This window comes from Chrysemys picta, chromosome 1, assembly GCF_011386835.1.
Source record: "Chrysemys picta bellii isolate R12L10 chromosome 1, ASM1138683v2, whole genome shotgun sequence".
NCBI lineage: Eukaryota > Metazoa > Chordata > Testudines > Emydidae > Chrysemys > Chrysemys picta.
In genome coordinates, this window is record NC_088791.1 from 299033216 (window position 1) to 299048495 (window position 15280).

A 15280-nucleotide genomic window follows, 5' to 3' on the forward strand; every position below is an offset into this window, starting at 1 on the left:
AGTGGGGATAGAACCCATGATCCTCAGTCCCTGTTATTTGAGCTAAGGGGGTGGGGGAAGCCCACAGAAGTAGGTAGCAACTTTTTAGTTGCTATATATATGCCAGCCACTAGAGGGAGACATGAGCACAGCTACTTAGCCAGCACCTTACATGCACCAATTATTACTGGGTCTCAGAGTCACTGAGCTTCAGTTTTAATGTAATTTCAGTGCTGGAACCCAAGAAGTCTGGGTCAGTATTACCTCTGTGCCTTCAGGATAATGCAAAGGATTTGATTTGTGTAAGTATTCAGGTAGGTTATAAATTCTGTCAAATTATGTGGGTACTTGTTAATAGCACAAAATACTATTTTACTAAATTAGCTACTCAGTCTTATTGACAAGCCAAGCAACCGGAGCTCTGTCTTCATTTAAGGTGCAGTTGCTGTGTCCTAGCTAATATCACATTTGTATATTAAGAGCCAAGTGGAGAGGACACATACAGTATTAGATTACTTTTTAATAAGGAACAAAAGCTCATCTGTTTCCCTTGAAAGCAAAAGCACTGAATTTACCTTTCTTATTACAGTATTGGATTGCTTAACATCAGGAATGAAACTTTATTATCTTTCATTACAGTGCTTGATAACAAATGTTCTGAATTTTATTGTTCCTTGTTTTCCTTTTATTACAACAAAACACAAAAGCTAGAATGTGCATTGCCGTCGCTAAAGTGCTGTGTCCTCGTTTGATCTGAAAGCTGCTGTTCCGCATCACCCTTTGTACGCTCTCCATTACACAGCCTGGCTTCAGCCTCTGACAGATAACAAGTGAGAACAAAAAGAGGTGTGAAAAAAAATAAATGAAATCGCCAAGGAGTCCCCTGCTGTGAACAGAGCCAGCTTTTTAGCCATCCCAGGAGGAAACACTGACAAAATTGCTGATACCCTTTCTTAGACGCTGGCTTTGTCCCATGGGAGCAGATATTCTCATAGGCAAAGTTGATGCATTCAGTTCTGCTTTATCTGACAGAGCGGCTATTTTGTTTCTAAACTTCTATTGTCACTTGACATGTATCGAGTTCTGTACTTCTGTGTAACAAAAGCAACAACAAGAGCTAAAACCTCTAAGTGAAAGTGTGCTAGAAACCTGCTCAACTAACTGGTGGAGAGATGGGGAAAAGACAAGAGAAATGGAATATACCTGGAGTCAGAGAATGAGCATGAGGTGGCTAGCAGGAGAGCACAGGATAAAAGGGAGCTGGAGGAGGGTAAAGTCCCTAAGACATGCATTGTACCACTCAACACCCACCCTTCCAGTGGTTTAAAAGCAGTGATTCTGGCCTAGAAAGTTATGTTCTAGGAGCCTGGTGGCTGCTAGTCAATCCGTCTATCCTAGGGTTTTATACTGCAGACTGCCATCATAACATGGGAGCACCTTCCACATAACTCATAGACTTTAAGGTCAGAAGGGACCATTATGATCATCTGGTCTGACCCCCTGCATGCTGCAGGCCACAAAACCGTCCCTACCCTTCCTTGACTCTGATAATAGCAGTGGAGTCCTTAGTAAAGGCCTTCATGGCTCAGAAAGAGAATTGGAGGGTTGAAGTGAGGAGAAAACAAAGATTCATAGAGCTCCATCGGGGAGGAAGAATTCTCTTGCTTTTCAAAGTGAGGATGCTGAAATGCAAATGACTATGAAGGTAGTGGCTGCAAGATAAATTTGTATGGCATCACTAAAAGCTGTACTGCTGATTAGTCACATTCCCTATAATGTGACAGTGGAAGGCTCTGTCTGCACAAAGTACAGTAACGTGACTGCTTTCACAGCTGGACTTTAGCATCATCAGGGTACAAATAAAGCTGTAGATAAAACTGGTTATAACAGTGTTTGGCCAGGCATAGTGTATGAGGCCAAATCAGGTTCTTGAAGCTGCTTTAACTTGGGTTGAGATTGGAATAGAACATGCTTTAACACAGTTCAATACTGCCCAAACCCTGTGATGATCTGGGTTAGGTACAATAATAGTGTTTAAACCTTGCATAAGCTGTAAATCCTGATTGTTTGCCTTGCGTAGGCCAGTCAATGACCCAACTACATTTATGCCTAGATTTTGAAAGGCCTTGTTTACAACAGTGATTTGCCCAGGGTACAACACTGGTGAACAGCCACTGTGCAGGTACAAACTCTAGTGTAGACAAGCAAAGCCCTGTGAGCTACAAGCTGCACTGGTGCAGTTTACTTCAGTTGCAAGCAGGGGTAAGTCCCTAGGGGTTTTCAATGGTGTAGCCGCCTCAATACAAAAGGCTGAAATCCCCAGTGTGGACATGGTCTAAGTCACTAATCACCATGGTGAGCAGAGGAGACATGACAGCAGACTGTTCTGGATCATCTTTCCCTCTCCTTATGTGAAATAAAGTAGGAGGAGTATTTTGAAATAAATCCTTGATGTACTCACCATATGCAAGGCTGCTGCTGGTGAGCAGCTGCTGGCTGTCCGCGTGCTTCATAACAGCAATAGTCTTGCTGGCTAGATTTCCCAGATCATCTGCCTCTACAAGAAGGGGGAGGAAGGAGACCACACATGTGACAATGTGCACTGTCTATATTAGGCATTTATAGGAAGAGAAACTTTGAAACAAAGGCCTGAAAGTGCGACGAGGAGAAGGGAAGACTTTCTGGGCTACATTTTTGAGAACTGGAAACTTACCTGCACTCACAAAAACAGTATGTGCAACGGTCTGTCTGCATTTGTATGTGCAGTTACCACCGTGACATGTGCAAATTAGGCACTCAAGTGAGTATGTTCCTTAACTTCCCTCCATTTTCTATGCTTTGACCCTAACTGTATCCCCAGAATGCATAGCATGTGTAGCCTCTGTTGTTTACCATGTTCTAACTAACGATTGCACACACGCCATAAATCTGTGATGGTTTTCAAGTTCCTGAAGTTCAAAACAATTAGCTCTTGCCAGAAACAGTCTATCTTTTCACCGAGTTAGATGTGAAGTGGGATCACATTGATTCACTTTTTGGTCACTGACATTCCCCATCTGTCAATATTTCACTAGCTAAATAAGACAGAGGCCTAAAGCTGCATCAGGTGATATGTGAGCAAATGAATGTGCAAAGAGTTTTGCATCTGGACCAAAGTAGGGTGCCTACTTTCATAGTATCTTCATTGTGTTTTGTTTTTCATGGTTTCCGCAGCACAGAAACAACTATTCAACTGCTGGGCTTTGCAAAGACAAACAGACAAGCTTATTTTGCAGCTAACTCCACTCCCTTTGATGGTTGAGCTGTGTTAGTCATGGACTCTCTTTGGCTCCCACTTGCAGGAGCCAGGGCAGCAGACGGTAGAATGGGAACAATGCATGGCTCTGTTGAGAAATGTCCTCTGCTCAAACGAACACTGCAGTGTGAGACATGGGACTGCTCCCATTCTATGCGTTTGCTCAGGAAAGGGACTCTTCCCAAGAGGCAGTGGTGCCATTTTGGTGATAATTGGGGAGAGGAGATGGCAATTTGAATCTACTGCATAAGTCATGTTTCAAAACATTTTGGGTCCTTTTTATTTGTCTGTTTGCTCCCTCCTCAGTCCCCAATCCTCTGCTGTAGCTTCAGACTCTGTAATCCCTGTTCCTCTCTTTGCCTTGTCTCTATGCTCCCCATTTCCCTTTCACACCCTCCCCTTCCTTCGTTCTCTTGTTCCTCTGCACCTATTAACTCTCCCCTCTGCCCTCACATTACACCCTTCTATATTCACTTAAAAAACCCCAAGAACTTGTAACATTTGCCAGCCATCACCTTAATCACTCTTCTTATAGGTTACACCTTTATCCCCAAGTCTGTTGTCTGTCTTGTCTATTTAGGTTGCAAACTCTTCAGGGCAGGGACTGTGTTTCCATTTATAACTTCTCAGTCTTCTAGAGCTAAGGCCTAGATCTAGGTCCATCTCTAACCTCAAGGTATTTTTGCCATCTGTAACTTCTCTATTTCTATTATTATTCTTTGCTGCTTGTTTCATGATGAAATTAACTCTTTGTTCCCGTCACTATTATAGAATCTAAATGTTATTTTTTAAAAGTCACCCTATTATCTCACTTCCAAGTGGCAAGAACCTTAAATCTGAAGTCCTCATTAGCAGCCACACACACACGGGAAAAAAAAAAGATACTTGGCCATAATGATGTAAATGATTGAATTTTTTTAGGGTTTTTTAAATGGGCTTCTAATGAATAAAATTTGGATTATTTGTTTCTTAGTTGAATTGAGCAGGTTATAATATAATTTTCAAGACTATAAAGACAACGTCCATTACATTTGGTTACAAATAATTGTATTTTAGTCACATATATATTGTCAGTTTAAAGTTACTCCCTAGAAAATGTAGTTTGTGCTGACCTTAGGCCTGATTGTCAGAGGTATTAAGCACCAAAACTGTCATTTAAATCAGTGGAACTGCAAGTACCCAGCACCTCTGAAAATCAGGCCCTCTGGGATTAAATGATGGTTTGAGATGCTGTATTAAACGTTAGTTTGAGGGAATAGATTTCAAACCTAAGGCAAGGATATAAGTATGCGATGTAGGTGTAACGTAGGAGGCAAAGGTGTTCTCTATGAAGTATGAGCTTTATGTTAATAAAGAGAGAAATATCATTTTGCATCCTATATATGGATTAAGACGTTTCTCTTAGCTCACCCGTCTGATCCATGTGACTGGAGTGCTGCTTTTCTGCTCTCCCCATGATTTCATTCTCAGTTGCATATAGATTCTGCCTCAGAATATAGGTGGTCATTTTTCCTTTGCCTTTCACCTCAATTTCTCCCCTTTCAACTATTTCGAAGCCTTGATTTTGTAGAGCTCTGCACAATGGAAGATATGGGACAACCATTAGGACAAAGAAGTCTAGGTTGGGATTTGGAGCGAGAAGGATGAAGGATAAATTTTGCAGAGCAATATTTGTAGGGTTGGATGAATTTTTTAGTGCTGTTTTTGTAAACAGAACAGCACTATCAAAGGAAAAGTTTATTTTTCTAATTAGGGTTGGTCTAGAGGCTAAGCTTCTGACCTGCAATCACTTTTGCACATGCTTAGCTTTACACAGGTGACTAGTCTCATTGACATCACAATGAGCAGATATTTATCATGTGAACAGCCTCTCTTATATTTTGTACTTTCCCCTGGCCTTTACACAGGAGCATCAAGCTTAGACCCCTGTCCTGCAAATACTTACGCACATGCTTAACTTTATACACATGAGTATTCACAATGAGAGCCTAACTTAGAAGCTCTTCTGTAAAGGCTGTTTATGCTGGGAAAGTACAGAACAGAAGAGGCACTGTTTAAATGTTACGTGGTTGTTCAAACATACTCAAGACATTTCTCCAAACAGGAAGGTACTCAAGCCCCAATCCTGCAATGTGTAGTGCCTGGGCAACCTGCTGCATCCCAGAAAACCCCACTGAATTTAATGGGTAGAACCCCACCTGACTTCCGCCCAGGGGCAGCAGCCTGTCCATCCACTGCATGTCACAGGATTGGGACCTAACCAATCTGTCTTCAGTTGCATCTTTGGCCATGGTGGGCAAAGTTCCCTGTTAACATAATGTGCAGTTAAACACAGAAAAGTGACCCTGTGAAAATAATGTGAGGTTCCATATTTGTGGCTCGAAATCAACTGTGCTCACTTCACAAGTAAATATTTTTACTCAATGCAAGTCCTGCAAACTCAGCCTCTGCCCTTCTGGCTCATGCATCATCACCAGTAATAAAGATTTGGCAGCTGAAATGTAACAAATCTGTTGATGATGCATGAGTCAGAAAGGAATCCAGCTCCCTCTACCAAAACTGTTTAGCTCTCCAGTGCTAAAAGGAATAGAATATATTTGGTCAATAAAGTTAGCAAGTAAGCGCCTGAGGATGTACTTTATACAGAGCAGTTCTGTTTAGTTAAAACAGTGTCATTTGTATAAAGTTACATTTCAGATTATAACTGTTCTTTACAGTAATTATTGACAGGGTGGAATGTTTTGAGTCTTTAAAATTTAGAATGTTCATGATGAGAGTTTCCAAAGTTCCATATTTAATTAGAAGCCACACGTGAATTTGTATCAGGAATGCAGAATTAAACATCCCCTAGTTGTTTAGCTTATTTAATAGCAGCTCTCCTGTGTTACATTAAAACAAGCAAATATCTTCATCCCACAAATTGCCTGTTGTTGGTTTCTGGCAGGAAAATCTTGGATTGAATGCATAAAGATACTGATGGGCATTTGAGTAATGCGAGTGGATTGGGACTTCAGGTATTTATTTGATTGTGAACCTCTTTGGGTTTCATGCATAGAAGAGAGTAGACTTGTTTATGATTACGGCCATAACATCACATTTATGTTGACTGTCAATCCAATCCTTCAGCTCTTACTCAGGCAAAGCTGTCATTAAATACCACAGGAATTTTGCTGGGGGTAGCAATGCAATGTAAGACTCTTTATTTATTATTTTTGGGCAGCAAGTGTTGCCATGTTAAGAAACTATTTGTGTAAGTTACTTATTGCTCTGAGAGGCAGCATGGCTGAAAAGAAGCTCCTAGTTGGGGACTGCACCTTCTTCACCCTGTCATTGCAGAGCTGTGACTGTATGCCATTGTAGCGAAGTGAGACTCACCAGCGCAGCGCCTCCTGCTGGTCATCTGGGAATTAGCTCTTTTTCAGGACATGGAGCACCCTCTGCAGGCCGCTGTCTTGCCTGATGCTGGCCCCGTGTCCCTTCCAGACCCCAGTGCCCTTTACCTCAGGGTTCTGCCCCAGCGGTACCCCCACTCTCTGGGTCTCCCCTCCCAGGGGAACCCCCAACCCTCTATCCCCACATTGCCTCAGTGGCTACTGCCAGTCATCGTCTAGCCCCCCGCTCACTGGGGCAGACTGCAGTCTGTAAATTATTCATCACTGGCAAGGGGGGTTTGGACCTGCTGCCTTTGCCTAACCCCAGGCTACACCTCTGCAGCCCCAGTACCTCTAGGCCTTGCACAGGGTCTGCAGCCTGGGGAGTTGACAGGCTGGAACTCCCCAGCTCTTCTTGCCTTTTCCCAGCACTACTCAGGATCCTTCTCTCCCAGGCAGCCTGGTCCTTCTCTCTCTACAGCTAGAGAGAGACTGACTTAGCGCCTGGCTCACAACCCTTTTATAGGGCAGACTGTGGCCTGATTGGGGCGTAGCCCCAGCTGTGGCTGCTTCCCCAATCAGCCTAGCCTTCTCTCTCCAGAGCAGGGTAACTGTCCCGCTACAGCCATCAAACCTTGTATGTGCAAAGTGCTTGTAAATAGGCACTTTGTGTGGGTGTTGCTTGAGCAACGGGTACCGTTGCGTCATAGTTTAGGGACTCAGATTTAAACTGTATCCCTCAGTGAATTGTTTTGAGATTATTAGTAAGTGTGAAAATGAAACTTTATCATGTGTGTTTCCAGATTGAAAAGTACTGTGAGCTAAATGGAGTTGGTGCTCTGTGCCTACATTGGCTCTCATCCAAGAGAGAAACTGTTTGTGTTATTAATGCTATAAACAGAAGAGAAGGAGGAAAAGAATTCCGGATTGTTTGGGGTCTCATTATTTAACCTTTTGACACTACCTGAATGCTGTTGGGCTGAGATGGATTTTGTTAGGAAGTCCATGACTTTCCATCCGAGAAGCTGTGTTGACAGTGTCTCCAAACAAGCAATACCTGGGCATCTTCTCACCAACCACTCCAGCCAAAACTGGTCCTGTGTGGATCCCAACTCTGATCTGTCAGTATAAACCCAACATAATATTCTGAAAATCATATTGGCTCTTCATTGATGTCAGCAGCCCATCCCCATCCACCACCCCATTGGATAGTACTGAGCAGTCTCTTCCCCTGTCCTGGGAACTAAGTAGTGGTGCTAGAAAGACCATCAAAGACAACATATGTAGTATAGTTTGGAAACTCTGCTTTTAAGGTATAGCAAGTCTTAAAAATTGTCTTACAGGTTTCCAGAAAAAGGAGCTGATATTACAATTCAGCAAACAATGAAATGGAAGGAGGACTGGCTGCATCTTCTGGCGTTCTCTGTATATCACGCTTCTATTTCTGGCACTGCCAGACTGGGTGGATAGCGGGGCAAGTTCCATTCAGGCATACAGTGGGCACAACTCCCATTGATTTTAGTGGGAAATTGGCACCTGTTCACACCAGGGCTGAACTTTATTTTGCATCTTACTAGGTAAAGCCTGAACCTGCCATGTGGCAATTAAACTGGTACAACTCCCATCAGTATCATCATTTTGATAATATACCCAAAGGGATTTAACCATTGACCAATGTAAAAGGTGTTGCTCAGGGATCGGCAACCTTTGGCATGCGGGCTGTCAGGGAAATCTGCTGGCAGGCCAGGATGGTTTGTTTACCTGCAGAGTCCATAGGTTCGGCTGATCGCAGCTCCCACTGGCCGCGGTTCACCGCTACAGGCCAATGGGGGCTGTGGGAAGTGGTGTGGGCTGAGGGATGTTCTGGCCGCCACTTCCCGCAGCCCCCATTGGCCTGCAACGGCGAACCGCAGCCAGTGGGAGCCGTGATCAGCCAAACCTGCAGATGCTGCAAGTAAACAAACCGTCCCGGCCCGCCAGCGGATTTCTCTGACGGGCCACGTGACAAAAGTTGCCGATCCCTGCTGTTGCTTTTTCCCAGCATTTGTGGTCCGTAAGACTTGAAACAAGAAAACAAACCAGAGCAATCTTGCACCAGAGAACAGATGCACACAGCTCAACTAGGGTGAAATTCATCTCATGCAAATGGCTAAATTTCACCTAAGGACAGTAGCCTATTGCCTAATGGAAGTTGCATCAATGTCTCAGAATAAACCTTACCTCTATGCATAGGACATACATCATTCAATCTACCCACACTTAGCTTTGTCCTCTGTAAGCTGGCTGTTATCTCACTGCTTTGCTGTAAATTATTGTCAAAGAAAATACTAATAAAAATTGGTTATAGAAAACGCCCTGCACTGTTCTTTCTACAGCCCTATTCCCTCCTCTGGATTAGGCAGTGGTCCTTTCTGGTAATAGTTCACACTGCATTTGTATAGTTGTGCAGTAATGATTTGTAAAATAGCTTATACTTTCTCAGCTAACAGGAAAAAAAGCCACCGCCCTGCTCTGTGTTAAGCAGCTCAGACAAAGGAGAGGCAAGCTTGGAATAAATCAGGGTCAACTACTTTTGTTCTTGTTCGGGAGCCATTAACTGACTTGCTAATTATGTACAGACACAGATGCCAATAAAGATACAGCAGATCCCAATGGACTTGCTCCTGCAAGCTGATGAACATGTGCCTAAGTGCTTTGCTAGATTCCCGATTAGTGCTCGGCACCAGGCAGGATTGAGGCCTAAGGCCCAAATTCAGCAAAGTACATAAATGCATTATTATTTGTATTACTGTAGCACCTCAGAACGCTTGCTTAAAGCTACTCACCCACTTAGGCTGTGATTCAGCAAAGCACTTAAGTGCAGTACTTTGTATCAAACTGAGTTCACCTGTTTTATACCTGAATAGGCTCTCCAGTGATGGGGTTCATCACCTGTCTGGCAGCAGTTCTCATACCCAGTGCAAAATTGGCCACTCTTTTGGCATGACTGGCAATAGGCACTGGGACGCCTCCAACTACCATGTATGCATCGCCTATTGTTTCAACCTGACAGACAAGGGGAAAAATGCAGTAGTCAGACAGGGCCTGATTCAAAGCCCATTGAAGTCAATGGAAAGGCTCCTGTTGACTTCACTGGAAAGCAAAACGCCCAGTCCTGTAAGGTGCTGAGTGCCTTGCTCTCCCATTGAAGTAACTGGGGGTTGGATTCGTTCATCATGTCACAGGTCTGGGGATGAATCTAGGGTGTAGCTGTATATGAAATCATTTTTCATTATACTTTATATACTTTATAAACTCTCCAGTGACAAACTCTTAGTTCCTGAATCTTCATGTTGGGGAGAATAGGGAGGTGGGATGGTCCCCCAAATTTTCATCTCAAAAGTTTGAAAATAAGTCAAACTGTGTATTGTGGTGATAGCCATTCTTCTACATTTTAGCTTCTCTTTAGAATTTCAAATATGGGAAACAAAAGTGCAGTAAAGAATAGCACAGAACACAAGTAACAAACACTTACTTTATACACGTTGTGAACACTGGTTAATCGATCAAACTTTGAATACATGGAATTCAGCATGTTCACGATTTGGATAGGCTCACAGCCTGAGCAGATATTTGTGAATGTCACTATATCACTGAAGAGAATCGTGCAGGAATTAAATTCCCCTGAGGGAGAAATCAGATATGAGATGCATATTTCTTTATAAAAGCATCCACTGTTATTTGACTACGTCAATAATAAAAGTTGACAATAGATTTCTGTAATCTGCCAAACAAAATCCTATTGACTAGTTTGAGCCAAAGCACACAGAACTCAATGGAAAGACGCCCATTAACTTCAATTGGTATCAGATCAGGCCTAAAACTAAGAACCTAAAATGCCCAAATTGTATTGATGGGCTCCACCTAAACCAAAACGGAACCATATTGCTGGCGCTTAAAATTAAAAAGGTCGTAGAACAGTTTTTAAACTAAGGGCTAGGGGAAAGCCAACAAGTGCGGAAGAGCATGTGGTTCGGACAGAGACATCCCGTAGGGGAGGATCTATAAATGGAGATTCCCTATGTCCTAATAAGGAGGAGAGGATGGAAAATGATGAAATACAGGGAGGATCTGATGAGAAACAGTCAAATGAGAAAAAGTCCCATTCAATTATGTCATGCACTAGGGGACAACCAAAAAATGACAAGTTTTTAAAATGCTTATATACCAATGCTAGAAGTCTCAATAATAAGATGGGGGAACTAGAGTGCCTAGTATTAAATGAGGATATATTGGAAATGGAAAAGGTTCAGAAAAGGGCAACAAAAATGATTAGGGGTAGAGAGCGGCTTCCGTATGAGGAGAGATTAATAAGACTGGGACTTTTCAGCTTGGAAAAGAGGCGACTAAGGGGGGATATGATAGAGGTCTATAAAATCATGAATGGTATAGAGAAAGTAAATAAGGAAGTGTTATTTACTCCTTCTCAAAACAAGGGGCCACCAAATGAAATTAATAGGTAGCAGGTTTAAATCAAACACAACAAAGTATTTTTTCATGCAATGCACTGTCAACCTCTGGATCTCCTTGCCAGAGGATATTACGAAGGCCAATACTATAACGGGGTTCAAAAGGGAGCTAGATAGATTCATGGAAGATAGGTCCATCAATAGCTATTAGCCAGGATGGGCAGGAATTGTGTCCCTAGCCTCTGTTTATCAGAAGCTGGGATTGGGTGACAGGGCATGGATCACTTGATGATAACCTGTCTGTTCATTCCCTTTGGGGCACCTGCCATTGGCCACTGTCAGAGGACAGGATGCTGGGCTTGATGGACCTTTGGTCTGACCCAGTATGGCCATTCTTATGTTCTTATGAATTTCCATGAGATGTGGGCACCTGACTTTGGTAGGCTCCACTGAAATCCCAGCCTGAATATTTTAATATTTAAAGCTATACTGTCATAGCTGGCCACAGTTCAGCTGTATCTTTTATCTGTTTGCAACATTCTTCTAATCCGTTAGATGGGTTTTAAAAAAATACGGTTCCTATAATGGACTTATATAAAGTTATGCAAATACCCCAGTGACTATGAACAAACCTCTCCTGTTAAGACTGCTGGACTGGACCCAGAATGTTTTTTACAGCTTGTTTTGAAAAATATCAATTTTTCAGCGAAGAGTTTAATAGTAACTCTAAATTCAAGTTCACAGTTTTGTGCAGTCAAGTTCTGAAGCTCAGCTTTAAAGGCACAGACTAAATTTGTGCATGTAAATTGGGTAGATGCCAGAAGTTAAGGGCAGTGTTAGATGGCTATTTGATTTGCATGGGCAAATGTGTTTTGTTCACACAACTGCAAATGTTTGACCACCTGCCAATTTAAACACCTACTTACGTGTTTTGCTGCATGTGGCTTATGAAATCAACCTTTCTTGTTTTAGTAGTTACCAGGTTAAAATCAAAAGAACATATAATCCATATGTGCACATCTTACCCTCACATGAAACCAGCCCTGCTCTTGATTGGTGATAGAGTATTCACCCTTTCAGAACTGCACAATTTTGCCTTTGGGGTTAGATAAGGGTAGTGGTGGTATCACATGCATCTTCTTATTCAGTGACTGCGGAAGGGAATGCCCATGGAATATTCAGTTATAAAGGCAACTGACAAGTTTTTAAGGCCAGCCACACTAGTTGAACCTGAAGAGTGTGAGTGATAATGAAAGTCCAGTACCTGCTTCCACCTTTTTGCCCTCCTTGAGCAGATTGGCTACATGTTTCGGCAGCATGGCATACAGCAAGGTTTCTGTTTTCTTCTTTTCAGCCTCTAAGTTCTTTGAGAGGATCCTGAGCTCTTCCTTCTTTCGCTCCAGCTGGTTGGACAGCTCTATCTCTGCCAGACGCTGCTGGTTCAGGAGAATGAGGTCCCTTGTTGTGTCATGTTGCGCAATGTCGGAGATGTGCATCTTTTGTTCCACCAACTCCTCTAAACTGCGGAGCTTTGGTGAACACAGGTATATCATGCACTGTATGGACTCCATCCAGATCATTTGTCCTTTAAATAGAAAGGCATGTAGCAGTTCCAACACATTTTGATTTACTCCCCTACATATTCCCTGCCTGAAAACTTTCCCAACCTGTACATGAGTCACTGGCAATTCAGCCACGGTTAATTTTTCAGATACGTGCAGTATTACTTTCCCCAACACACTGAGCTGGGCCGGCTCTACCATTTTTGCCGCCCCAAGCAAAAAGAAAGAAAGAAAAGAAAAAAAAGCCGCTCAGACTGCCTCCCAAACTCCTGAAGCAAAAAACAGCGCCCGAACTGACGAAGCAAAAAAGCCTCCCAGACTGTGCCGCCCCAAGAATGGACGGAATGCTGCCCCTTAGCATGTGCCTCCCCAGGCATGTGCTTCCTCTGCTGGTGCCTGGAGCCGGCCCTGACACTGAGACACTTTGGGGGAAATCCTGAAATACTTGGCATTTTTATAAACTAACATAGAGTCTGCATGCACAAGCCAGGGTTAGTATGTGACTGTGGAATATACAATGGTTGGGCATGATGCAAAAAGAAACAAAAGGATATACCTAAAAAATTGCTCTCATTGTGACCTCTAGCTGAGCAGGCTGGTCAAATGATATTGGCTCTTCTTCCTTTTTTTGCCAGGAATTTTTGCAAGCATCCAGGGTCTTCATGGAAATATGAACCTGGATGCCAGTAAAAACTGCTGGAAACAAAAAGAAGCCACCCTAGCTGTAAAAAGCATTAGGGGCGGGATTTTCAAAAAAACACTTAATCTCTATGGTAAAACTTCAATGGGAGCAGAGTTAGGCTAGGGCTCAGTGCTTGTGAAAATCCCAGCCTTGCATATTGTCTTAGAAATGTCACACAGTTGTGACTGGGAGTTTGATTGGGACAGGAAGGGCCTACAAGATAAACTCTCCTGAAGGTTTGCTCCACACTATGACCGATTGGATAAACCATGCTCTAGCCATTAGTTGAAGGACATGTAGCCAAATTTTCCCAAAGTAAAAGTATAGTTAAGAAAATTCAACCTCCAGGCTTTTCAGCTACTCCTCTCTGCCTAGGTATCCCCCCAACACACACTGGGCAGCAGTAAAAAGCAACTGTAAGTTAGTACCTCGGAGCTTCAGCATGGGTTGGTTTCTCCGTGAGTCAGGCAACATTTCTCTGTGTGCTCTGAGGACAAATTGACTGTTGATAAATTTCCTTATGCTGAAAATGGTGAAGGTAACTTGTGGATGGACGACAGTAAAGTATTTATCTACTCTGCTCCCTGGTCGCCGTAGTCCTGGCATAAACTTTTGAATGTTCACACCTGCCTGCTTGATCCTTAGCTAAGAACAGGAAGAAAAATCATAAACCTGGGTCAAAATTAAAAACTCTTTCAAAAACAAAGGAATGTCATGCCACAATTTACCTGTTTGAGGGTGTGGAGGAAAGAGGATAATTTAAAACCTGTTTAATTTTGGATTGAGTAAATATGTGTCCAGTCCCTCACTAATCTGAGACCAAGGGCTACCGCTTTGGTATCTCAAGAAAGACTGCACAAGGTAGCATCCGGGGGTCACACATTCAGAGTCCAAGCTTCTAGCCTGTGTTTGTCTGAGCCCACTTCCCACCCCTGCCCAATAGAAACTAACTTAGAGAGTTCAAGGAGGGGATAGAGACCTAGGCTAGGGTTGGCAGGACTCAAGGTGAGGTGACAGGAGCTCAAGAAATGCACAGCCCTAGCATAGAATCTGGGCATACAGATGAGTTCAGATCTGCTCCCAATGACACCTGTGAAACCCCACTGATTTCAATGGGGTAAAATGATGTAACTTCAGCAGTATTTAGCCCAGTTTAAGTAGTTCTTCTTGCACAGCTACGTGGGAGGCAGGCAGCAACGGCGCTGCAGAGCCCAACACAGAGATTCATGATGGTTAACCATTAGAGTGCCAGACACACAGTCCTGAAGTACCATTGGCCAGTGGGAACGCTGACTAAGATGGCGGGTGTTCGTCAATTCTCATTTTAATTATGCACATGCAGATATCAAGACAAAATGTGATGTTCCTTCATTTCCAACATAAGGTGAGAGAGAGAACAATTAAGGCCAGATCCTCCGCTGCTGTAAATCAGTCTAACTCCAGCTTCCATGAAGTACATAGCGGCTGAGGATCCAGGCCTTAGATTGTTTTCTCTGCCATAACATCTTTAGCTACAAGCTCCCGACCAGGGAGGATGTCTTACTTCTTCATCAAACACAATGTGGAAAGGAAAAGCGTTGCAGAATGTTCTCTCTTCCACCCAAAGCCTCTCTGGATAAACTGGGTCAAAAGTATGTGACAGGTTCCCTGCAAAAAACAAACATGAGGAATAAGGAGGAGACTTTCAAAGGCATCTGGGCACCAAACTTCCATGGAATGTCAACAGGAGTTGGGAGCATAAATGCCCTTTCTGCCTTTGGAAATCTCCCCTTCAGTCAGTGCTTAATTTGCTAATTTTTTACATTCATAACTGATGCAGAAAGCCTAGAGGTGTCCGGGCTCAGCCGTGGCACAAATTAAGCACTGCCCTCAGTCCATCATACTCTGCTGTACAGTTGGTCAAAAATGCACCTTTATTTTCTGTGAAAAGCCTTGATAAAAAT

The 15280-nt window shown here is 43.1% G+C and overlaps 1 protein-coding gene across 2 annotated transcripts in view; it reads right to left on the bottom strand.

The window, feature by feature from the left end:
• Positions 1-479: 479 nt before the first annotated feature.
• LOC101944882 (guanylate cyclase soluble subunit beta-2-like) overlaps positions 480-15280 on the bottom strand; it is a 31788-nt gene continuing 16987 nt past the window's right edge. The window contains exons 8-16 of one of the 2 annotated variants that reach the window (XM_042842740.2): positions 14881-14984; positions 13766-13982; positions 12358-12678; positions 10160-10308; positions 9544-9690; positions 7610-7764; positions 4685-4848; positions 2441-2536; positions 480-795 (exon numbers count right to left, since the gene is read on the bottom strand). In XM_042842740.2, coding sequence (XP_042698674.2) covers positions 668-795; positions 2441-2536; positions 4685-4848; positions 7610-7764; positions 9544-9690; positions 10160-10308; positions 12358-12678; positions 13766-13982; positions 14881-14984 — 1481 coding nt within the window. In that variant the 3' untranslated portion in view covers positions 480-667. The remainder of the gene's footprint in view (positions 796-2440; positions 2537-4684; positions 4849-7609; positions 7765-9543; positions 9691-10159; positions 10309-12357; positions 12679-13765; positions 13983-14880; positions 14985-15280) is intronic. The other variant, XM_042842741.2, reaches the window with a different exon arrangement.